The sequence below is a fragment of the Giraffa tippelskirchi genome, chromosome 5 (assembly GCF_054371585.1).
Source record: "Giraffa tippelskirchi isolate mGirTip1 chromosome 5, T2T-mGirTip1v1.2.pri, whole genome shotgun sequence".
Classification (NCBI taxonomy): Eukaryota; Metazoa; Chordata; class Mammalia; order Artiodactyla; family Giraffidae; genus Giraffa; species Giraffa tippelskirchi.
In genome coordinates, this window is record NC_137279.1 from 177,910,336 (window position 1) to 177,936,424 (window position 26,089).

Here is a 26,089-nt window from a genome sequence, read left to right on the forward strand (position 1 = left end):
AAGTGGCTCAGAGAGATTCCTGGTTTGGGGCTTTGAGGACCTTGATTCCCTGTCTCAGGTTAAAACCTTGACTATTGGTCTTGTTTTCTTCTTCTGGCAAATAGGGATAATCCCATTTTTGCCCATCTCCTTAAACGTATGACCCAGACTGTTCTTTAGTAACTTTCTGCTCATAGCACCACTCAGATGATAGTGGGCTTCAAGTCCTGAAGGGCTGGGAAGAAGACAAATGTTACCTATGTTATCAAGGATCCACCCAGTGAACCAACAAAGAACATGGAACTTTTAACTCCCTTGGCAACTTGGTAGAAAAGGGAATGTTTACTCTGTCAGAAAAACTAGCAAGGGTGGCCTCTTCTTCAGGATACTATTTCCCTTATCACAGTGTATTGTAATTACTTATTTGCTTTCCACTACACTGTGAGTTCTTAAAATATAGAAACTGTATCTTATTTAACCTACTCACTGCTAACAGTTTGGTCCAAGCTATTATCCTGCACCTGACTAATGGAGCCTCTGGCGTCCATCAACGTCCACTTTCTATCTACTCTTAGCACATAGCCAGGGTGATCTTCTGAAAGCAAGAATCGGATCATATCACTCCTCTGTTTCAAGCCCTGTAGTGTGTCCACTTTAGCCAAGATCTTTACAATGGCTGACAAGACCCCACTCTCTGACCTTATCTCCCATTCCTCTTTCATTTGCTTACCCGGCTCCAGTTGTCCTGGCCTCCACTGTTTATAACATTTCCACAAATACTTTCACTTCAGGGGCTTTCCACTAGCCGTTCCTTCTGCCCGGGACACTTTTTACTATCCACTGCATGACTCACTCCCTAATCTCTTTCAAGTTTCTCATGAAAGTCACCTTATGAATTGGGTTCTCCCTGATGGTTCTATTTAAAATCTCATTCTGTAAAACTGGAATTGGAATTGGAATTGGAATAAGCTACTGTGAATCTACCTTCATTTTTCTTCCACTAAATCTTCTTAAAGAAACTATGAAGGACTATAAAGAAAGCTGAGTGCTGAAGAATTGATGCTTTTGAATTGTGGTGTTGGAGAAGACTCTTGAGAGTCCCCTGGACTGCAAGGAGATCCAACCAGTCCATCCTGAAGGAAATCAGTCCTGAATATTCATTGGAGGGACTGATGTTGAAGCTGAAACTCCAATCCTTTTGCCACCTGATGCCAAGAACTGACTCATTGGAAAAGACCCTGATGCTGGGAAAGATTGAAGGCAGGAGAAGAAGGGGACAACAGAGGATGAGACGGTTGGATGGCATCACTGACTCAATGGACATGAGTTTGGGTAAGCTCTGGGAATTGGTGATGGACAGGGAGGCCTGGCATGCTGCAGTCCATGGGGTCGCAAAGAGTTGGACACGACTGAGCAACTGAACTGAAGTCTTCTTTGCTACCCCTTTTCTTTGTTCTACATGTTTAGATTTTTTGATGTCCCCCCCTCTTTTCCTCTAAGTATTTCTTCTCCCTCCCTTTTGTCCCAGCGCAGATCTAGTGTCATTCATCTGTATTCATGTATCAGTCTTCTTCTTTTTTTTTGTTGTTTTTTTGTTTTTTTTAATAAATTTATTTATTTTAGTTGGGGGCTAATTACTTTACAATATTGTAATAGTTTTTGCCATACATTGACATGAATCAGCCATGAGTTTACATGTGTTCCCCTTCCTGGACCCCTCACCCACCTCCCTCCCCATCCCATCCCTCTGGATCATCCCATTGCCATTCCTACGCACTTTTGTAATCACCTACTGCCTTCATTTCCAAGTCGATTTCCATTCCTTTAGTTTTGTCATTTTCCAGAATGTCAATTAAATTCAATCATATGGTATTGTAGACTTTCCCTCCTAGCTTTATTGGGGCATAATTGACAAATTAAAATGTATATTTCAAATTACAGTGTGATGACTTTATACACATATACTCTGTTGAAGTGGTTAAGAGTCCACACTTCCAAAGCAGAGGGCATGGGTTTTACCCCTGGTTAAAGAACTAAGATCCTGCTTGCTCTATGGAGAAGACAAAAAAGGAAGAATTAAAAAAATCAAGGGTACAATATGGCTTAATAAACTATAGCCAACATGAGCTTCCCAGGTAGCACTAGTGCAGTCAGTGCAGGAGACATGAGTGATGCAGTTTCAATCCCTGGGTCAAGAAGATCTCCTGGAGTAGGAAATGGCAATTTGCTCCAGTATTCTTGCCTGGGAAATTCCATGATACAAGAAACTGGCAGGCTGCAGTCCATGGGGTCACAAAAGTCTGAGACAACCGAGTGACTTAGCACAGCACTTGTTATGTTTCACGGATACATACACTAAGAGAAAGCTAAGAAAAAGAATAGTAAATATATAGATTTTAATATATCAAAGTAGTGGTACTGCAGGTTAGTGGGGAAACAGGATAATTATTCTGTACATGTACTGGGGAAATTCATTTATACTTCTAATCAGAAAAATCGAAGTGAAAGTAGCTCAGTCATGTCTGACTCTTTGTGAGCCCATGGACAATATAGTCCATGGAACTCTGCAGGGCAGAATATCAGAGTGAGTAGCCTTTCCTTCCTCCAGGGGATCTTCCCAACCCAGGGATCAAACCCAGGTCTCCTGTATTGCAGGCAGATTCTTTTCCAGTTGATCAGAAAAGAATGGGTATTTCCTCTTCACACTGTACTTGAAAATGTATACCCTGTGTGGGTTAAATATGTAAATATGAAAGTGTGCTCAGTTGCTCAGTCATGTCTGACTCTTTGCCACCTCGTAGATTGTATTCTGTTGTCCATGGGATTATCACAGCAAGAATACAGGAGTAGGTTGCCGTTTCCTCCTCCAGGGGATCTTCCCAATCCAGCAGATTCTTTACCACGGAGCCACCTGCCAAGAAGGGACGTTGTGGGGTGCAGCATCTGGCCAGGTGAGGTCTCTGCATTCTCTGCCGGCTGGTGATGATGGCAGAGGAACAGCAGTGGAGAAAGTGGTTCTGGCTCCAGGCCTCGCAGAGAAGCTGGGGAGGTCCCCCATAGGTGCTGGACCACCCCTCCACAGGGTGGGTGGCTCCTGCACTCAGCTTTGCACAGGCCTCTGAGACCCAGGCAGGGAAGGGCTGGCCAATACACATGCAGGCACCAAAGGGGCTGCATGATGAGATGCTAGACAGGATGAGCTCTGGAGGAGGAAGCCCCCACAGTCCTGAACAGTCTCTGCGTGGTGGCCCCTCTGGTGCCAAACACCTGCACCCACAGTGGGAAGTCTCAGCTGCTAGAGAGTCCGGGAGGGGCCACGCGCTGGGGTCATGCGCTGGGGCCCCGCCCTTTGCCCTGGAGTTTGCCCTCTGTGATGCGTATACCATGGACATGTCACAAACGCCAGGCTGAGGAATCGTTTCTCCAGTGCGTGTTTGACCGCGATAGGAGTCAGAAGCTAGGGAGACGCTCTCCCAGTTTCACACTCTATTCTCGGGGCGTTTGGCGCACAATCTGTCCTATATGGGCAATTTACTGTGTAAATTTGTTTCCGCGCTCCGCCGCCGGCACCCGCTGGGCCATCGCTCACTGGTTTTGCCCTCTCGGGTTGCCATCACATCTGGCCGGGGCCACCCCGCTGCTCCAGCTCCTGCTTTACACCCGGGTCGTAGGCTGCTCAACCAGGATCGAGTGCCTTTATCATCCAGCTTTTACATCGCGCCGAAAAGGCACTACCCCATCCAGCAGGCTGGGTACTCCCGTGTGGGCGTCCTACCCCTGGTGAACTTGAGGGACTCGCCGAAGAAGCAGCCCGTCTTGTCCACTCGTAATTCCATGATGTTCGGACCTTCGAGAACTGTCAGAATTCCTCCACCGGGGCGCAAAATTATTCTCCTGCCTTCACTACCTGAGCTACCTGCTCGGGTCGTCGAGGCTGGGAAGCTGGTACCAACCAGTCACCTCCTACTTCCTTGCGCAAAGGAGAGTGAGGCGAAGGTCCAAGAAGAACACAGGGAAGGCACGACAAAGGAGGAAGGTCACACAGAGGCCGAAGGAGAGGACAATGGAAAGATAAGTCCATACCGCAACGGGGATATGACAATGACATCTAGGCCCCAGGAGACCAGCGGGGTCCTCGCGTCCTTCCAATGCAGTCCTGAGCCTCCAAATCTCCTTCCGGTGCACCCAGAAGGCAACTTTAGTGAGAAAGCCCAGGTGTCTCGGATGAACTTTTCCTCCGAAAGCCCCGCCATCTGCTCAGACGGCACTGCTGGAGATGGCCAGCCTCCCTTGCAGCCTGGCCCCCTGGCCACGGTGCTCTCTGCCTCAAGTCCGTGCTGCAACCTGCTGCCCGAGAGGCCAATAGAAGAAGTGCTGGGTGAAGACCACCGACCCAGCTCCCCTGACTCACTGATGTCTGGGAAGGTGCTGCAGCGCGAACAACCTTCAGACACCCCACGGAGAAGCTCTTCTTCCCTGGGATCTGCCAGCAGTAGGCACCACCGCAAGCGGAAGATGCCCCCGCTGCTTTTTCTGCCACTGCCGCCACTGCTGCCACCACCGCCACCACCGCTGCCTCTGCCGTGGGGTCGCAGTGACCTTCCCCCACCTCCGAAGCTTCCAGGCATGACTCTTGCCAAAAACTGGGGCACCCTGAGACAGAGCTAAGCGTGGTCCTCTCAGCAGTCCCGGGACAGGAGTGTTGCCCTCAGATGCTCCTTTCAGGCTTGGAGAATGCCATAGGTACTAAGTATTGAAGCCATAGTATGGATCTCCTGTATTTGCCCAAGGTTGAGAGGCTCGTTTTTTCCTGGGAGGAGCGGGCTGATGTCTGTGGCCTCGGCGGCTCCAGGAGGCGAGACGGCGGACGCGTAGAGCCGGGCGGGCGCCGCGTCTGGCCTTTTGCGGAGGCCGCCGCCTCCGGCTGTCAATCCCGCCGGCCTGGCCCCGCCCCGCCCAACGGCGGAGCGTCGCGGGCCAGTCTTCTTGATGAAAGAGGTGAGGCATGAAACAGAAAAATATGAGTTCTCAGCTGAGGTGAAGCTGGAAAGGGAGCTGGACTCAGAAGACAAGAGTTTGAGTCCCAGTTTTTAACTCTTCTCAGATTCATTAGCTGTAAAGAGGTACCCAGGAGTTCTGAGGGACTTGGTAAAAACACTGAATGAGAGGGCAAGTGAAAGCACCTGGCACGTGGTCTCTACCAGTGGCAGAACCTTGGCTTATTGTTCACTGAAGCCCCCAAGCACCTAACATGGTTCAGTTGAAGTGAATGGACTAATTATTGATAAAGACATGGTTGATGTTAAAAAAAAAAAAAATTCCACTTCTCTTCCTTCCTCCTCCAGTTTTCCTCATACCTCTTACCCTGGTCTATTTTTTTCCTCCATAGCACTGTAGGCCTCCTGTCATACCAAATTCTTTTCTTGTTATGTTGATCATCTTTCTCTCTATTTAAGGTGATAGCTCCAAGATGGAAGGGTATTCCCACCCCCTTCTTGCTTCTAGTCACTGATTCAACCCAAACACTAAAATAGGGTCTGACAACCTGATCAGCAAATATTTGTTGGATGGGTGAATGAATGAATCTTTTAATCTTCAGAATCTCGCTGGAGTCTTAGGTATAAAAGGGATATAGGAGTAATTTGAATCCTCAGGGCCTACTACTGCTTGGTAAATGGCAGGTGTTCAATGTCTGCTAAAGTTATTGGGTACTCAGCTCTTTACCTGAGGTCTTTATCTGATTAGTACAAGACTACGTCTGTCAAAAGATGTTCCCAAGGTCAATTCACTCAGGCCTCTCTCCTTTTCATCTCATCCAATCAACCTAGTATTCATCTAACAAGTTATCTGAGTTTACAAACATTGAGCACCTACTGTGAGTTCAAAAGCATACTTGGTGCTATATGTGACTAACGCGAAGGAAGCAACAGCAAATAATACGACCTCTTAATGTAATTAAACGTGAAATTACAGGGCAGATACTTTAGAGAAAAAAATCAGTCAAGACTGACGTAGAAGTAAATTCCAAAGTTCACAAGTCGCCCAACTACCCTTCTAAGTGCTCCACCTGTTGATAGCAAGGACCATAACCTGGGCAGCTGCTTAAGAATCAGAAGGGCCTTTAGAGTTTCATCTCCTTTGTTTTAAAGAGAAGGAAACCAAGGCGAGGCACAGGAGAGGCCTCGGCAGAGAGATGGGTCTAGAACCCGGGACGTGTGGCGTTCTGGAAGAAGAGGCGTCCTGAAGGTCCAAAGTGCCTTTGCTGGGGCCGTAGAAGCCGCGGTGACCGGTGTCCCGGAGAGGCTAAGGTACCTGTTGCTACGGGGAGGTGAAGGGAGCTTGGGGGAAAGTCGCAAGGCGCCCTTCCCCCGGGACACAGGGCCCCGGAGTCCCTGGGGAGGGTTCAAGGCGGAGGTCCCTCTTGTCCTCAACTAAGGGGCCGTCCCCCCTGCCCTCACTCCCTGGCCGCCACTCTGAGGGACAGAGAACCCGCTACTCCCCGCCTCAACAAGTCGCTCGGAGCTCTCTGCTGCTGCCTGACACCCGCTTCGCGGAAGCAGGACCCCCGCCAACGCGAAGTCCCAGGGTACTATTTGCCTCAGCGGAAGGATCCCGGGCGCATATCCGCGACCGTGACTGCGGCGGAGGGGCAGGGACGCCGCAGACGGCGTACCGGTGGCGCAGCGACGTCGCGGGAGGCGGGGGCGGCGGCGGCGGGAGGGGGAGCTGGTCGGGAAGTAGTTCCGGGTGCGCGGCCCCGGATGTTGGCTGCTCCCTCTGCCGCCGCCGCTCTCGGCGCTGCTCCGGGCCTCAGCGGCTCGCACCAGGTGCCGTTGGGACGTTTCCCGGGGGGCGGAGACGCACACAGCGGCCGGGGGCTCGGCCGGGCCGTCCCGGCCTGCGCAGCCTGAGGTGAGCGCCCGCCGCCGGGGCGGTCGGGCCGGGGCGGCGGGCGAGGAGGCGGGGCCGGGCATCTCCCGGGACGGAGGCAGGGGCTGCCCTCCGCGAGACGCCCTCTCCGTTCTCTCAGCTGCGGCCGCGTCGCGGGGCGGGTGGCGGGCGGGGCAGGGGGCCTGGGCCCAGGCTGAGGCCGGGCGAGAGGCTAGGGCTGGGTTCCTCCCTCCCCCGCGGCGCTTCTCAGCTGCTGCTGCCCCTCAGCAGGGAAGCGGCGGCTCCGCGCCTCCCGCCCCTCCCCCAGGCGGGGCCCGAGGGAACTAGAAGGGATTCCCGGGGGCGTCGAGTCCGAAGACAGTGGCCGCAGACTTCTCTCCGTGACCTCCCCCTGGCCTGGGCTAGCCCCCCGTCCCCAGCGCGATGCAGCTTCTTCCCTTCAAGCTCCGGGGTGCTTTTTGGCCGGCGAGGCGGCCAGCACCTCGCGCATCGGGGGTGCCGTTTGGGGTGGGGAGGCCCGTGCGGGGGGCCTGTGTTCCCACCCATCCTGTCGCCGTGTCCTCTACCGGCAATGGGCAGAGGCAGCAGTTCCATGCGGACGTGTTGCTGTCCTGTGTGTGTTGCATCCTGCCCACGTGGTAGGGTGTCTCCCCCCCCCAACCCCCTCTAGTTTGCAGCTGGTGAGGAGGGAGGTTAAAGCGGGCTGGTTTTTTTCCTCTGGGATTTACTCCGGGTGGCGTGGAAGGTGTTAGGGTCAGTTTGCTGTGCCGAGGCCGATGGTTGGTCAGCTGGAAGAAGCAAGACTTGTACTCTCTGAGATTGAGACCAGTAAGGGACTTAGTTTCATTGACATCTTTTCCCCTCTTCCTTGAGCTGCTCTTGTTCTTTCCTCTACAGTTTAATCTTAAAGAGAATAATAAGCTCTAGCTGCTGATGCATTGAGGTATATAGTTTTCACTTCTCCGTTCTACTTTTTTTGTGTATGGTTGGCGAAGGTTTCTCTTTTCTGTATTGTGCAATCCATGTCATGTTGTTCCTGGTTGGATTCCTGAATGAGCTGAGTTGGATTGACCAGGGAATTAGAAATTGATGGGACATCTACCTTGTCTTTTTCTGACATTTATTTTTTTCTTTCTGTTTTGTTTGCCAGTCAGACAGGCGTGCGTGTCATGGATGTGTTATATGCATAGCTCTTTACTCGCAAGGCAGCACTAGATAAGTTTCAGTGAGTCACTCATTTCGTGGGTGCTTTTTTATTTCACTTTCCCTCTCCTTCTGTTGAGTATCATTGTACTCTCTGGTTTTGAAACATACGTTTTGAGTAATTTCTTTTCTTAATGTCTCTTCCAGGTTAAGGTTTCCATCTTCCCGTGTTTTGCTCTTTTATGACCACAGATTGCTCCCTTAACAGGGAACAGGCCACAGTAGCAGTGAAGGAAGCCTTTTATTTCTCCTAGGCTATAAGCAGATATTTATAGAAGAGCAATGAGCTCCTCTTCATTTTTATGTTTGGGTAGCATCTAGGGATTTGATTGAATTTTAAATTTTTTTTAGGTTTCTGTCTTCTTTTTGTGTTTCTTGAATTTAAGATGAATCTTGTTTTTGGTTTTGTGTTGCTGAAGATATGAGGGCTTCCTCATGCTTTTATTTGGTATGTTTTTGGATGAGGTCGGGTGATTTAGATGATTCTCTTTGAGTGGTTTTTTTTTTTTAATCTGGTACAATTGTTAGTATATTCTCCTTCTGTGTATGTAAAATAAAAATACTTAGAGACAGATTCTATCTGCCCTCATTATGCTAAGTATGGGTGGGGCAGTGGAAGATAGTGGTGTTCTGATACATTCTGAGGCATATTTATTAAGTCAGTATTTGTGTACCTCTGCAAAATACTGTCCTATGTATGAAGAGACATAGGAATTAAAATATGTGGTGGTCTCTCACTTCTGTTAGGGAAAGAACATATAACATGCATCATTCAGAATTCCATGCAACATCAAGCTCCTGGTTGGGATGACAGTGCAGCCAAAATCAAAGGTATAAAGTGAGATGTGGAGAAATTGAAATTTTCAAAAGGCAAGAGATGTATTCCAGGAGAATGAAGGGGTATTTACCAAGACATACACCGACAGTGTATCAGTACAGAAGATACTGAGCAACTTGATTGGCATAGAGCATCTTATTGGTGAATTATAATAATAAATGAGTTTAGGCTTGGTAGAGTAGGTATTGATGGAGGACCTTATTAAGGATATATGGTTTAATTTGATGGGGTACCACAGTGGGTTCTAAAGATTGAGAGTAAGATGAAGCATATTGTTCCTGAGGAAGATTTTCATAATTAGTTGAGCATTCTGGAGTAGGGAGACTGACTAGAAGGCTCTTGAAGAATTTTAGGAATAAGCTGATGAGGGTCTGAGATAAAATGGTGATGTTTGGAATAAAATAGTAGCTGGCATTTATAGAGTACTGTATGCCAGGCACAGTGTTTTAAACTACATACATGTATTTAACTCCTAAAATCTTTATAATAAGGTGTTATTATCACTATGAAGAAACTGAGTTACAGAATGGTTAAGTAATTTGCCCTAAATCCCATAGAGAGTAAGCAGCAGAGCCAGGATTTGAATCCAGGCAGTCCTGCCTTTGGGCTTATGCATTTAGTCTTTAAATTATACTGTCCTGTGAAAGAGTGTATAGAATATATAAGAGAATGTATGTTTTAGTAAAAATTAATTTGAACTTAGTGATAGCTGGATGTATGCCAAGGGAAGAGGATGAATTAAACATTAAAAGATTAAAGGCTAGAATTTTGGGAGAATGGCTGATAATGATGAGGAAATTAGGAAAGTGTCACTGCAAAGATAAATGAGCCAGGGTGGGTAATGGTCAACACTTAAGGATTGTATACAATCAATTTTTCAATAAAAGATTAGCCTCCTGCAACTACTGATAGTCTTTTCTCCTTGCTGGTTTGACTCTGGAAGTGTAGGCTAGTTTAGTATTCGTCTAAGCAAAACAATCAGAAAAACAGATCTGCTCAAAAGAAAAAATACTTTCCAACCTTAGCAAAGATAATCAGGATTTGAGTAGAGTAATCCTGTAGTGTATCATTATAAGATGATATAAGATGATATGAAATGTAGATTGTGTACTGAGCAGGGCTGTATTTGGTAGTAAAAAAACATGAGTAGATGAGTGTTGGAGGGTTAGTAGTATGACAGCGAAAGAGCTTTGAGGTTTGGAACTGTGGGTGACATTATAGTCTAATAGATAAAGCGTTTCTGAGAAGAACCAGGAAGTACATCAGTGCCACAGAAGCCAAGGATAGGAAGGGTAATATGGTAGGTAGTATCAAATGTAGTCTTAAAGTTCAGAAACAATGATCGTGATGAAAAGACTATTGAACTGGGACCAGGAGGTGATTTTTAACCTCAGAATTTTGAAAGGAAGGATAAAAGATTCCAGATTTGTTTTCTACAGAAGGCTTTGTAGAGATGTTATGGTCTGGTGTGGTAATTCTTAGTATTCTCTTCTAATGTTTCCTTCAGTCTCATTCTTGTCCACATGTCAGAGCTGCTCAAATAATAGAAAACTCACTTTTTTTCTTTAAAAAAGAAACAAACTTGTGTTCCAAAGCCAGTGACTTTATACTTTAAAGGTTCTCTCAAACTTACTTTTCTTTTTTGAAACAGTTTTATTGACATAATTCACATACTATACAGTTCACCCATTTGAAGTGTACAGTTCAGTGGCTTTTATTGTATTCACCGAATTGTGCAAACCATCATCACGGACATCATCCCAAAAGAGAAAGTCTGTGTCCATTAGCTGTTACTGTTCATTTCCTCTTCATTCCCTGGTCCTAAGCAAATGTTAATGTAGTTAACATTTCTGTAGATTTGCCTATTCTGAACATTCTGTGTAAATGGAATCATACAACCCATGGTCTTTTGTGTCTGACGTTTTTTCACTTAGCATAGTGTTTCAAGTTACCCATTTTTGTATTATGTGTCAGTATCTCATTCCTTTTTATTGTTGAATATTCTGTTGTATGGGGCTTCCCAGGTGGTGCAGTGGTAAAGAATCCACCTGCCAATGCAGGTGATGTGGGTTCAATCTCAGGGTCAGGAAGATCCCCTGGAGGAGGAAATAGTAACCCACTCCAGGATACTTGCCTGTAAATCCCATACACAGAGGAGCCTGGGGGGCTGCAGTCCGCGGGGTTGCAAAGAGTTGGGCACGACTAAGAACAAGCACGAGTCTATCTTCTGGCTCTACCGCCTTTCATTTCTCTACTTATCAGTTGATGGACATTTGGGTTTCTTCCTCTTCTATCATTGTAATCCTCATCCTGTCAACTCCATCCCTCTTACGGCTTTCTTTTAGATTGTAACCTCTGCTATGCATTCTGCTAGGCATTGGGGATATGAAGATGAGTATCACTTGGCTCTTAAACATTCATATAGTGTGTTTATGGGTTATATACGTTTTCTCATGTGTTATCTGTTTATCAGGCAACAGCCCTGAGAGGTAGGCAGTGTTTTTTAAGGTGAGCAATTTGAAGTTTAGATTAGGTGACTTTGCCAAGATGAAGTCAGTGATGGAGCAATTAGATCATCTTAGTGCACGTCTGTTGCTATTTCCACTTCTTTATGCTGCTCTTCTAACTTAAAGAAGCCTCATGTGAATTACTGGAGAATTAGAGAGGTTGGAAAATTCTGTTGCTTAGGGAATGAGTAACTTTTAATGTTAAACTTCAGGATTTAAAATGAGATGTTTCTTACTGCATTTTGTCACTTGTTTTTGATTTAGATAAGTCATTTCATATTTCTGCCTTTCAGAACTTTACTGGGGATTAATGTGATGATGATGATGATGATGATAGAGGTAGTGATAATAACAGCTAACATTTTTTGAGGCTTTACTATGGGCTCCAAAGTGTTCTGACTATATTTATTATTCATATAATCCTCACAACAACTCTGGAAAGTAGAACTTATTATTACCAAAATTTTACAGATGATATAGGTACAGAGGTTAGGTAACTTGGCTAAGGATATGTAGCTGGGAAAGGAAACAGCCAGGATTTAAACCCCTGCAGTCTGTTTTCAGGACTCAGTGACTCTTAATCACTGCAGTGTACTGTTACTGTGTTATGAATTAACAGAGGGTAATGTTTCAAATAAGGGTGTGACCAGAATATGAAGATGTGATTTTGAGTGTGATTTTATTTTGGGGAAATAAGCAGCAAAATAAAGTTGACATTTTATCCACATTTCTTTTAAATATCAGTCTTTAACACTTAAGTGTACAGAGATATGTGTTATTTAGGTATCCAGGTACCTTTTTTCCTGTTTATCCCTGCTAATAGCCTCTCAGATCAGAAATTGTATTTTCAGTGTTCTTCACTGTCAGCTTTGTTAGTCAGTTAGCTTTCCACATTGCCACTATTCAGAAACCTTGGCTTAGGACAGCTGAAGCTTACTATAACCTCTCCTCAGCCTTCCTTTAGCTGTGAATCTTTTTCATTTTGAACAGTTAGCCTTTCAGTCCTTGATGGAGGTACTCTTTGCCTCCTCCACCCCAAAACTCAGAAAATACCACGGAGGCATTTTATAGTAACTGTCAAAAATTTTAACCATCTTAATTGGCATAAATGGATTTTACTGCACAAATAACAAGAACCAAACCTTAGTGTTTTGGTTAAAGAGATTGACTTATACTGAAATCGGGAAAGGCATCTGCTATACAGGATTTTGGATTTAATAGAATTTGTTATAACCAGATCAGCAAAGCATTATTACTGTGGGCCATCTGCTGGGATATGGAAATAGCTTTGTTATTTGGAACCAGATGTATTTATAACAATGGAATTCTACTTATTTTAAGTAATCTTTTTAGTTAGGTACCTTTGGCTGCAGTTTTACTTGGCATGTCAACTGATAACCTGAGAATTTAGTGTCTTTCAAAGTGGTTATTTTCTGTAGAATTGAGACAAAACAACTGAAATGGAGAGCAAATGAGACTCATATATGGGGTTTAGTACTGTAACAAAAGAAAATACAGGGTAGATATGAATTTGATATAAGATAATTAGGACCATATTCATTAAGAACTCTGGCACCCTCAAGTTTAGTTTCTAATAATTATGAAACTACTCTGGTTGCTCTCAGAATTTTACTGTAATGTAAGTGACTTCATTTTGGTATAATCAGACCTACATTAACATTGCCCTAGTCTGACTTATTTCCCATCATTCACAGGTAAAGAAGTCTGTTATGGGATGCCATAAGAGACACTGTCGCTTAGAACGTAGTCCTAGAAAACTCTTCTGAATTGAATGCTAATAATTTCGGAGATGGAGAAAGTCCTTGCGTGGAAGTTTTTAGAGAGAGTCTGTGAAAATTTGGTATATTGACTGTCTTTGTTTGGGCTGTTGTAACAGAATGCCACAGATGGGGGAACTTATAAACAACAGAAATTAATTGCTCACTGTTCTGGAAGCTGAAAAATCTAAGACCAAGTGCCTTCTGGTGAGGGTCTCCTTCCTGGGCCATAACCGATGCTTTCGTGCTGTGTGGAAAGGGCAAGGCATCCCTCCTGGAGCCTCTCTTATAAGAGGCTAATCCTGTTTATGGAGGCTCTGCCTTCATGACCTAGCCACCTCCCAAAGACCCCACCTCCTAATAGCATGTTTAGGGGTCAGGATTTCAACATAGAAATTTTGTGGGGGACACAAATATTTAAGCTATAGCATTGGCTATTTTTTCATTATTTTCAAATAATATGTATGTCATGGATTCTATTGAAGAGTTGACTGATGATCCTAGGATGACCATGTGTCTGAAGGAGACTTTAACCAGTAAACTGAGTTTTAGTTGAAGTTTTTACCTGGAGTACAAAGCTAAAAGCTGTAAATGAATTCTACTAAACAGAGTCCTGCCCAGAGGTATAGTGGTTTCAAGGATATAAGATTGATCTTCTGATTGATTGGTACAGTGTGGTGCCAATGTGACCTTATTAAAGATTTCAAAAGTTGAAATTGGCTTTTTCCTAAGGCTGAGACCTGGTCTTACTGTGGAATATAGATTTGTGAGAGAATGGATGAGTGGAGGAAGACTGCTGGAACTCCGTAATAACGGTTTCAAATTCTGTTTGCTCATAGAGAGATAGGATTGGGAGAGGGGTGCTCCGAGATCCTAGATTTTGGCTGATGTGTATATGGAAACAAAAAAGTTTCTGTGGCTTGGCTGTACAACTTCGGGAAATTACAGACACGGCAGTCAGGTATGTTGCAGTCATGAGCAGGTTGACTTTTCTGAATGAAGATGGAGCAGACTGTCATGGCAGGAAAACAGTACATGGCATCTGCTTTTGCTAGTGTGATTGGGTCTGTGAATTGGTGACATGCTTTTATGTGTCTACCCTGTGTAAGGAGCTGTTGATGGTATTGTCTCATATGTATGTACATAGATAGGAATCACTGTCAGAATGGCATCTGTGTGCATGAGGGCAAGTCATGTTTTATGTTTATTATAGGGCATGTTTGTATTGGAAAGATATCCACCTTAATTGGAATATTACTTTATGAAAAGCTCTTTCTCTGATATGTTAGATTTTGGAGTCTCACTCAGTCCTGTGATGTAGGTAAGGCAACTAATACTTCTTTTGACAAATGGAGAAAATGAGACACAAGCTAAGACTGACATAGTGTTACTCAATTATTATATAGAGCAGAGACAGTAGCCTGGATCCTGCGTTCTGTCTCTAGTCTTGTACTTCGTAGTAGAAAGCTGGCAAGATTTTTATGAAGAACATACTTGGATTTTTGAGGTAGAAATTGAAGTTTAAGAACATCAAAGGACTTGGGCTGCTTGGAGCAGAACTTGTCTTGTGATGATGTCAGACTAAGGGACATAAAACTGTTGGGAGCAGCGTCTTCCCTGTGTTAAATTTGGATCCTTTTCCAGTAGTTGGATGTATTTTTACTTCAGCTTGCATTCTGTGTGAATTCTGAAGGTAAGAAGGAGATGGAATCAGAAGGGAAACGTTAAAGGATTACTAAATAGCAGATTACTAATAGCAGATTACTAAATAGCAGATTTACTAATTACTAAATAGTCTTACTTTTATGCAAGTATACATCTGTAAAATTTAGAGATTGATAAATTGTACCTGGAACATGATTCTACCGAGGATACTTGGGTTACTGCCATAGTGTGACTCTGTTTTCTCTTGTGCAGTGGGTGGGGAGAGTGACAGTATATAAAGAATTTTTAACTCCACAGCAAAAAAGACTGGGAAAGAAAGCATTTTTATATTGGGTAGTCTTTATTTTCTCCTTCGAACCTGTTTGTATTTTCTAAGTTCTCTACCAAGAGCAGATAATCATTTTTATAATCTTCTGTTTTCTAGTTTTTAACTAAAAAAACTCTGATTTTTATAGTTCAAATGAGAATTTGAAAAATGTGAAGCATGGTACTTTTGAAGAATAGTTTAAGCACTTGGTGGTATAAAAGTGTTTTGTTTTTGCTCAGTTATATTAATAAATCAGTTTTATAAATTATTTGATTATAATCTTGTAGGTCAAGCTGTGGGTGTATTAAGTGTTTCGGGATTTTCTTTGCATTAGAAATTTGTCATTTAGTTCTGCTGATCAATAAATTAATTTTAGTCCCCCAGAAGCAACCAAGAACTTGGATTTACATATAAATAAATGACATAAAAATAGCACTTTTGTAGTGAAAAACTAGATTTAAGAATCTACTCATTTGCTTTCATTTCCTTGGCAGATTTCTAGTAAGAAAAACAAAACTGTTAGTGATACTTTTAAGTACTTGTTTTCATCCAGCAACATTGGACTCAGTTTTTCTCATTTGTTTGCTCATTTATTCAGCATCTAGTATGTCCTGGGCACTATACTAAAAGCTGGGGACACAAGTAACCGATAGGGTCCCTGCTAGCAAAGATGACCACTTTTGGTTTGGGAGAGACATCAGAGAGATATCCTAGGCGTAAGGAGACATCTGTTTTTTTTCTGTTTTCTAGTTTTTAACTAAAAACGCAGCATGACTAGCTTATTTCTTTGAAGAACTTAATACTTTTAGTGGTTTGGTTAGATGACTTTAAGAGAAGCTGATGACTTCATAATGATTTTTTCTTACTGCATAATACTGAAAATCATTGACCTAAAGAATTTCCTTATCTAAGGAGCTTTGCTTACAGAGGTGGATGACCTATGTGTTTGTATTTGTTCTGCTTTGGGAGCATAATTAAGAAACCTTGTGTTGATTCTTCCAGAATGGATACAGTGTCCTTTTTTTTTTTTCCTTTTATTCTCTCTACCGGTGATCCTTGAGCAATAAGGGTTTGAACTGCACAGGTCCACTTGTACATGAATACTTTTCAATAGTGACTGCTGTAGTACTACATGGTCCATGGTTTGAGTTCACAGATGCAGAGGAACTGCTGATATGGAGGGGCAGCTGTAAGTTATACTCAGGTTAAACCTCACATTATTTGGGGATCAGCTATACTAATAAATGAAAGGATATATTGTATTTGAGCTTAATTTTAAGAATTTAATATTGTATCAAAAGTTGCTGCTGCTTAGTCGCGTCAGTCGTGTCCGACTCTGTGCGACCCCATAGACGGCAGCCCACCAGGCTCCCCCGTCCCTGGGATTCTCCAGGCAAGAATACTGGAGTGGGTTGCCATTTCCTCCTCCAGTGCATGACAGTGAAAAGTGAAAGTGAAAGTGAAAGTGAAGTCGTGTCCGACTCTCCGAGACCCCATGGGCTGCAGCCTACCAGGCTCCTCCGTCCATGGGGTTTCCCAGGCAAGAGTACTGGCGTGGGGTGCCATTGCCTTCTCCGGTATCAAAAGTTACCTTTGTCTAATATACATACCATAAAGTTACCTTTTGTCTAATACACATACCATAAAGTTACCTTTTGTCTAATATACATACCATATAGACATAAGGTAACTTTTGATACAATATTAAATTCTTAAAATTAAGCTCAAATACGAAATATCCTTTCATTTATTAGTATAGCTGATCCCCAAATAATGTGAGTTAATCTTTTACTCAGGCCAGTGAGAGACTCCACTAAAATGCTTGATACAGTCATTCGGCTACTCTTAGAATACCTGTAGTCACTGTAGCTGTAAGGTAGCTTGCTTGTTGCTAGCTCTAATTGGGGCAAAATTTGCTTCTAACTTCATCTCTTTTTCCTTCTCCTTTTCTGTGCAACATTGAAGACCTAGTTTGCCTTCTTTAACAAGATAACTCTTTAAATATTTGAATGTGATTATTCATTCAGCAAATATTTTTTCAGCACCTACATATTGAAGACATGGTTCCGGGCATTGTGAGAGATCCAAAGGTAGTTAAGAGGCATAGTGTCTTCTCAAAGAACTGATGTAGAGAAAGAGTCAGGGTTTTGTTGAAAAGAGTGGTTTTGCTTATGATCTGGAAAGCTTCTTGGAAACAATAATGTTTGAATTAAGATAGTGAGAGGGTAATCTACTGTGAGCACATAATCAAAAATCTAGAGGTGAAGAAGAACAATGCAAGTTAGAGAAGTAGCAAAAAGGCTCAGTCTGGCTGTTTCACAAACTGTTCTCAAGGACATTGAAAACATTCATTGTTGTATTCTCAGCGCCCGGAGAAGTGTTGGCAGGTAATAGGGGCTCAATAAATATTTGTTGAATGAATGGTTACATTTGGGAAATACAGAATTTCTTGAGTCATAAAGCGCTCTGGGATATAGAATACTTTGGTAAGTCCCTTAGAAAAGTATTTGACTCAAACTTTCTTGATTATGAAATGCCTGCTAACAATTTTTAAAATCCTCTGGAAAATATTATACTGGGGTCTCTATGCTAGAGCTGACATGGAAGGCTGGAAAGTGTTTGTTTTTTTTTTTTTCAAGCTAAACACACCCATTTTCTTCAGTCATTCTACACTTGACATTTGGCTTCTAAACTCCTTGCCAGTCTGATATCCCTCCCTGCGAACTTTCTAGCTCGTAAGTGTTCTTAAAATGTGGTACTCAGAACACAATTCTCTAGTTGTGAACTAACCAGTGAAGAGTGAATGGGACTGCTACCTCCTTGATCTCGATACTATTCTTCTAATGAACCCTAAGATTGTATTTTCTTTTTAGCAGCTGAGTCACTGTCTTGGCTCATATTCAGTCCTCATACTAATTTACAAGAAGTTCTTTGAGTCGATTCAGAGACATTTCCTATTAGTAGAGCTAACAAATGAATGCCACCCCTTTTTTTTCCTGATTGAGTCTAGGCTGTTTTCTCAGAAGTACTAGTCATTCTTAAGCTTCCTGAAATCTGAGGAAAAAAAGAAAAAGAGTTGATTGTACAGTGTTGGAGTAACATTAAAGTCCAACTGTACTGCTGAGTACACTCAAAGCTAGATAAAATGTCATGAATCCCTCTATACCTGTTACAGATTTAATAATTATTAAGCTGTTTGCCATATATGCCTCAACTGCCTTTTTTACTTTTTCTCTTTTGCTTGAGTATTTTAAAGAAAATTGTAGAGTTGTCTTTTCACCCATGCAAAGGTTAGTATGCATATCTAAAAAATACAGACATTTTCTTACATAACCATATGCTACTATTGTAGCTAACAGAGTTAACAGTATTTCCTATTAGTGTTGTCCAGTGTCAGTTCATAGTAAAAATATCCCTGATTGTGTCTTTTTACAGTTTTTAATTGAATCAAGATTCAGCCAAGGTCTACACGTTACATTTAGTTATTGTTTGTTGTGTCTTTTAACCTAACAGAGTTCCTCCCTTTCTTTTTGGCATAATTTCATTCTATCTACTTCTTTGGATTCTCATGTTTCTATACCAAGTTCTGTTATTATTACTTTGGAAATAGCTCTAAGAGTTTTCCTTCATTTACAGCAATTTAGTAAACGTTTTGGACTATTATGTACAAAATATGTGCTCAGCATTATGGGAGGTAGAATGGTTAATTTGACATGTCCCCTGGTGTACTAGGAGGCCTGCAATCCAGTGGCAGAGACAGGTACATACAGAAACAATAGGAAAGAGATAATTTGCCTTCACATGGAGCATGCCTTGATTGTATAACCTCCCATTTATTTTCCTGGTAAATGCTGCTAGTGGACATTACTTCATTCATGTCTTGATCAAAAACCCACAGTTGATTTTTGTCTCTTGATTCAATCTAAACTACACTGTTTCAGGCCTGGCAGGCAGTGCTCCACTAATTCTCACCTTTACCTAAAGTGAAACTTCTCAAAGCACAAATACCTTTTTTTTTAAAGACCAAATTTATATTGTCATGTAGAATTTTTCATTTCTCAAGCAAGATTATAGGCATTTTGAGAGCAGAAATCTTTGTATAATATTGGAAAGCTTAATACTTACTTTTAGAGTTCTGGCACATACACCGGTGGGCCTGCTCTTACTGCCTACTACCTTCCCGGAGAGAGAGCTTCTGCCAGTTGAAAGTAAATAATCCAGTTTTGGATCTCTTACCCAGAAGCCTCCTTAAAAAAAGCCCATTCAGTCAGTGATCTAAGTCACAGATGGCAGATACATGGTTTGCATGTTGTCACTTCCTGATCACTATGTCCATGGCAAACTACTAATTTCTTGTGTTTTTTCAGACATGACCTTCTCATTGTAGCACTTCAGGCAACTACTATTGAACATAATTGGCAAGTGATATGACAGTTTTTTGCTATCCCAGTCTTAAAGCAGTAGTTCCTGAATTAAGCTGAGCAACCAGAATCGCCTGATATTTGTAATTAATAGATTCCCTAGGTTTCATCCTAGACTCTTGAATCAGGATTTCCAGGAATAGGATGGAAACGATTCTTAAAAGTTGGCAGTGGTTTGTTGACTGGCTTTGGGGACCAGACAGGTAATTCTTATTTTGTTAAAAAGCTGTAGCAGTGGAGATTATAGCTTCCCATCTTTTCAGTTGTAGTATAGCATCTCATTCCTCTAACAATCATAATGTTCCGATGTGTTCAATTTACATTTCAGGGGTATGGTGGATCTCTTGCTTTGAATTATACCAGGCAAAACACATGAATCAAATGCCTGAGATAGAGATACGGGATCCAGAGAGGTGGCATCTTGGTTTTCTAAATATAACTGAGCATAAATTTAAAGCCTGAAAACTGTTCAGTCCTCTGAGAACTGATTCTTTCTCTGTTTAGTGAATACTTTTAGAAGTTTAAAATGAAAGAGTTGAACATTTTTGGAGTAAACAGGTCTTTAGAATTTTTTTCATATTTCTTGTATATTCTTTAAAGATGATTTAAACATATAATATGATTTAAACATATAATATGATTTGTCAGATTTTTCATGAAAGTAAATCTACAAATTGGGGAAACATTCTTTATTAGACCACATGATTTGAGTTTGGGACCGGAAATTGTGGTTAAGTTATTGAGCAAACTAGAGAGACTGAAGTTTCGGGATTATCCAGTGAGTTGTTAACAGACCCAGAAATAGAATCCTGTGTTATTTGCCTGGGTTATGATTTGGTTTGAAGAGGGCGGCCTATGATCTGTTTACATAAATTTAGGGATTTGGAAGAAGTTATAGTTCTGTGATGTTTAGCCAAGAAGCTCCCCTCCCCCACATTTACCACCTGTTTTATTGACACTAATCCTAAGCTATAGAGGGTAAAGAGACAGTTCATATTTTTGTTTTTTTTTTAGGAGGAGAGGTGGTATAGCCTACGTAGTTGTTTTATAGGTAATGTTAAGTGTGGTTTCCTATAGCATTTTTTCAGGGTTTATGCAGATGTATACCTAAGTGTATCCTTGTTAAACATGTTTAATTAGTGTGTGGTTTGGAAATGGTGGAGCCCACCAGAAGACAAACTTTCCTGAACCACTAATGGTTGAAAGGGTTATAGATTTCAAAATAATTGCTATAATAGAATTTGCTTTCTGGTGAAGTCATTACTTTTACTCTCCCCTTTTCCATTTTGTGGAATTAGGGTGAGGGGGAGGTTCCTATGGCACTAGTGAGGAAAGAAGCAGGAACTTACAGAACAAGAGAATATTTGTATGTGAATATGTGCTTAAAGGAGATCAGTCCTGGGTGTTCATTGGAAGGACTGATGTTGAAGTTGAAACTCCAATACTTTGGCCGCCTGATGTGAAGAGCTGACTCATCGGAAAAGACCCTGATGCTGGAGAAAGATTGAGGGCAGGAGGAGAAGGGGACGACAGAGGAGGAGATGGTTGGATGGCATCACCGACTCGATGGACATGGGTTTGGGTAGACTCCGGGAGTTGGTGATGGACTGGGAGGCCTGGCATGTTGTGGTTCATGGGATTGCAAAGAGTTGGACATGACTGAGCAACTGAACTGAACTGATGTGCTTAGACTTGTGATCAGGTTCGAGAAACTTAAACTTAGGGAAAAAAACAAAGGACACCAGCTTTATTGAGATAAAATTCACATACCATACAATATACCTATTTAAAGTGTAAAATTCAGTTTTTTCTAAACATTTTCATTGGGTTGTGTATCTTTTTCTCTCCCTCTAAAACAAGCCCCACACTTATTAGCAGCAAGTCCACTTTACCTGCCTCCCTGTGCTTTAGTCCCTCAGTCGTGTTCAGCTCTTTTCAACCCCATGGACTGTAGCCCACCAGGCTCCTCTGTCCATGGGGATTCTCTAGACAAGAATACTGAATGGGTTGCCATGCCCTCCTCCAGGGGATCTACCCAACCCAGGGATTGAACCCAGGTCTCCCTCATTGCAGGCACATTCTTTACCATCTGAGCCATCAGGGAAGCCCACCTGCCTCCCTAACTCTACGAAACTACTAATCTAATTTATCTCCTAACCTATAGTCTAATTTAATATAAGTTTGTCTGATTTGGACATCTGATATAAACAAAATCATGTAATATATAGTCTAGTTACCGGCTTCTTTCACTTAGCATGCTTTCAAGGGTCATTTATGTCATAGCATGTGCCATTCCTTTTTATTGGCAAATAATATTCTGCTGTATGATTATAACATCTTATCCATTCATCAGTTATTGGGCACTTGTGTTGTTTCCACTATTTTACCATTTAATGCTGCTATGAACATTTGTGTACAGATTTTTCTGTGGTGGTATGTTTTCATTTCGTGGGTATATTCCCTGTAGAATGGCTGTGTCGTATGGTTACTCTGTGTTTAACTTTTTGACAAACTGCCAAACTTTTCCAAAGTGGCTGCAGTGTTTTACATTTCCACTACCAGTGTATGAGAGCTTCAGTTTCTTCAAATCTTTGCAACTTTTGTTATTGTCTGTTTTTCTGATTATAGCCATCCTAGCTGAAGTAGTATTTGATTACTTAGTATCTGATTACCTAGATGAAGTAGTACTGTGATTCTGATTTGCATTTCCCTAATAACGAATGATTTTGAACATCTTTTCGTCTTATCAGACATTTTAATATCTTCTTTGAAGAAATGTGTATTCAAGTCTCTGCCCATTTTTTCTTTTTTTGCAGTCAAATGCTCTACCCCTTTGCTCTATCTCCAAATCTTTGGGCATTTTTAACTTGAGTTGTTTTTGTTGAATTGTAAGGGTCCTTTATGTATTCTGGATACTAACTTGTTCTTCTAACTGTGAATTTGTCTTAAATTATTTGCTTCAGAGGCAGAGAGAATTAGTGGATACAAAGACTACATTAAAAAGATTTGGTGAATTTTCAGTTAGATCTTAGTTGTACTTCTTTTGGATTTATTGTCTTTCCAACCTAGAGGAACTTGGTTTATTCATTCATTTGAACAAATTTGACCGCAAACTACATATTAGGATTTGGGGATATAACAGAGACTGAAACAGAAACTTAAATCTGCGTTCTAGTGGGACAGAAGCAGAGAGTAAAACAAAAGTCATTATCAAGTCGTACCAGATGACAAGAACTATGAAGAATAAAACAGGGTAATGGGGATATAGTGGGATGGATGAGCTTTCTAACATGTTCTTCACCTTTCTTGATTTCTTAATCCGTTCCTCTCTGCTCTGTTTGACCTTATTGCACTTTCTGTTTATTTTCATTTTATGTAGTTTGTAGCTAAATTTTTATTTCACTCTTTCCTGATTCTTAACACCCTTCCAGTCTAGTTTTTGCTCCCACTCGTCTGCAAACTCCAACCTCTATAGTATTAATGATCTTCCATTAAAAGCCTATTTTGTGTTTTCAGTTTATGTCCATCTTAATCTGTGTGTAACACTTGCCTTTTTCCCCATTGCTGCTATCTCCAGTACAGTTTTCTCAAGGATGTTTTTTAAAACTTGTTCCTCTTCACTAAATCTGAGTTCTCCAAATTTAAGTTTTCGCCTTTCTTCTCCCTCTAACATTACCATGGTGAATTGATCATTCTCACATGATTTTGCTTTCTGGGGGCATGTGACTCTGAGTTCTTGCTTTTTAGCTATAGCTGCATCACTGCCTTTAGATTCAACAAGTGGAGCTGCGATGAACAGCTGATTGCTACTCACTCAGCAGGATTCTTTTCCCTTTACTCCTTCCTCCGGCAGACTTTTCCTGTTTAGGATGATTAAGACACAGGTTATTTCCATGACTGCTTTAACGATTACCTGTGAGTAATGGTATAGCAATTCACAATGTTCAGTCAAGGAACCTGACTCAACGGGGTTGTTCTTCATGAATGCTAGTAAATTTTTATTTTCAAGTCTTATGAAAGATAGAGCTGAATTCAGAAGGTTTTTTTTTTTTTTAAAGGAATGCTCTCTTGACTTACAGTGCTCTAGAATTTATTCTCAACAGACTTTTAGTTCTTTTATATGTCATAGTGGTGGCTTCATCCAAGCTCCTTTTATAGTAACTTGAGGCATGAATTTTCCCTTTTAACAATATACCCAAAATCACAGTTGGGATTGCAATCAAAGTCTTGGCTCAAGGTCATGAATGTTACAAGTTCTTTATAAATAAAAATACTTACTTCCATTTCACCTCCTCTCAAATAATATATTGTTATACACCTGTTAGTTTGTTAAACATATGCTTCCTAGATGTGAATAGTTTGTAGCTCAGTTTAATGTACGCTTGATGACTGCTTGTGTTAAAAGAAATTCTGTATTCTTCTGTTAGTGATGGCATGTAATACAGTAGTTTCTATTGGAGCATGTGCATCAGTGCATGACTGGTTTTTTGCTCCCCATACTCTGGTTATGTCATGCTACACAAAATTTGTTGTTTGTTGATTTTCAAAGGATTTGCAGAAAAGGCTAGTAGGTGCTGTTGGCACCAACTTAAACTGTATAAATTTTGGATGAAGTTGAATGAATTAATATAATTGTTCAACATAGTTGACTTCAGAAATGTGAGTTTGTGATTTGGAGGAGACTGATTTCACTGTGAATCTTAGCCTTCTTCTGTGAGCATTCCATGTTTCTGGACATTTGCCTGGGTAGGGAGAAGAATATTGGTGTATTTGTTCTTTCAACTAACCTGACTGGTGTTCAAGATACCATGTAGGAGCAATAATCTAAGTTAAAAGAGTGAAGAAAACTGAAACTAAGGCATCAAGGCTGCAGTAGATTAGAAAGATAAAGTTCACCATTTAAAAAGTGTAAAATTTGGTGATTTTATACTAAAGGATTTTATTCACAAGGTTGTGCAACCCTCACCTCTGTCTAATTGCAGAGCATTTTTACCAATCCTGAAAGAAACCAGTTAGCAGTCACTCTTTATCCGCATCCCTCCTCCCATCCCCCTATCTACTGGCTAATCTACTTTCTGTCTCTTAAGATTTGCCTGTTCTGGACATTTCATATGAATGGAGTCATGCAATATGTGGTCTTTTGTATCTGACTTCTTTCTTATGCTAAGATGCTCAAGGTTCATTCATGTTGTGTCATGTAACAGTATATCATTCCTTTTTATGACTGGATAATATTCCATAGTATATGGATACTGTGCAGATGTGCCACATTTGTGTATGTGTTCATCAGTTGATGGACATTTGGTTTCTTTACACTTTTTGAGTTTATAAATAATACTGCTGTGAATATTTATGTGCAGGTTTCCCGAGAGCATATTCATATATGTGTATATTTGTGTATATATATGACATATATATATAAATACATATCTCTAAGGGTAGAATTGCTGGGTCATATGGTAACTTTTATAAGAATTTACCTTTTTTTTTGATAAAGCTGATATTGTAGAATGTGGTTTAGGTTTAAGAGCCAAATGTGCTGGCTAACTTTCCATGTTCTCTTGTCCCTACCCACCCAATCTAGACAGCTCACCTGATGTCTAGATTAACTGTTAAGAGTCAATAGGGCAGTCATACTCAGATACTTGCAGAATCCTGGATATAGAGTCCTGGAGTTAGCTCTACCCACTTGGTGAGGAATGGCCTGAGAGCCCAGGGGTGTTTAGAAGGCATTCCTCATAGAAATCAAAAGTTGAAGTGTTCAGCTCTAACAAGGAAAAGAAGGGTGTTAGGCTAGAAAACTGAAAGCCATTCTTAGATAAAGGACCTTGAAGTTAGGAAATACATTAAAGAAAGATGATGAATTCAGTTTTGGACATAGTAAATTTGGGATTTCTGGGAGAGAATGTTAGTTATGTTTAGAGATTAGGAGATTGATCCCTAATAAGGATGTGGATTTGAAATTCATCTGCACGTAAGCATTTGAAATATAAGAATAGGTAAATCTTTCATAAAATAAAAACAGTAGGGAAAAGTCTCATAATTTCCATATCTGAAGTCTGAGTTTTTGGTCTGCCACCTGATGTTTCAGCTGTATCTTACTCTTGAGTGGCTTGTTTCCTACTGGTTTTGTGATTTTTGATTGTGAATTTATTTATCTTGGAACCTTATCCTTGAGAATTCTTCCAAGCCTAGATGAAAGGGAGATTGCCAGAGAGGATTTGCATTTGCATCTGTCAAGGTTGGGGGGCAGACATTACCATTCTAGGACCACTCTAAAATTCTGAGTATGAAGCTTTTTAAACCATAATCTAGGTGTGGGTCAGCTTCTGGTTGTATCTGAGAAGACACTGTTGAACTACTCTTGTAGCCTCCAGCCCCTCGCCGACACTCAATGCCAAGGTTAAGAAATTTTCCTTGAGATTCTCTTGGATAACATCTGGAGTTTGCCTCTTGTACCTTGAGCCCTAACAAGCTTTGGAATTGCAAGCTGAAATTCA

At 41.6% G+C, this 26,089-nt stretch overlaps 1 protein-coding gene and 1 long non-coding RNA gene across 22 annotated transcripts in view; both read left to right on the forward strand.

Moving 5' to 3' along the window:
• The window catches only part of FOXJ3 (forkhead box J3), a 228,997-nt gene that overhangs the window by 79,994 nt on the left and 122,914 nt on the right, over positions 1-26,089 (forward strand). For 6 of the 21 annotated variants that reach the window (XM_081492329.1, XM_081492339.1, XM_081492338.1 and 3 more), the window contains exon 1: positions 6,719-6,891. Coding sequence is in view for 6 of the 21 variants with exons in the window: in XM_081492319.1 (XP_081348445.1) it covers positions 4,746-4,977 (232 nt within the window). In the remaining 15 variants the exon portion in view is untranslated. Of the gene's footprint in view, positions 1-308; positions 1,312-3,404; positions 4,978-6,128; positions 6,288-6,718; positions 6,892-6,929; positions 7,699-26,089 lie in introns of those variants that run through there. The other 15 variants (XM_081492332.1, XM_081492340.1, XM_081492324.1 and 12 more) reach the window with 7 other exon arrangements.
• LOC145506861 (uncharacterized) lies at positions 12,549-18,241 on the forward strand. Its single transcript, XR_014054401.1, has 2 exons — positions 12,549-13,939; positions 16,928-18,241. It is a non-coding gene; the product is annotated as an uncharacterized LOC145506861 (long non-coding RNA).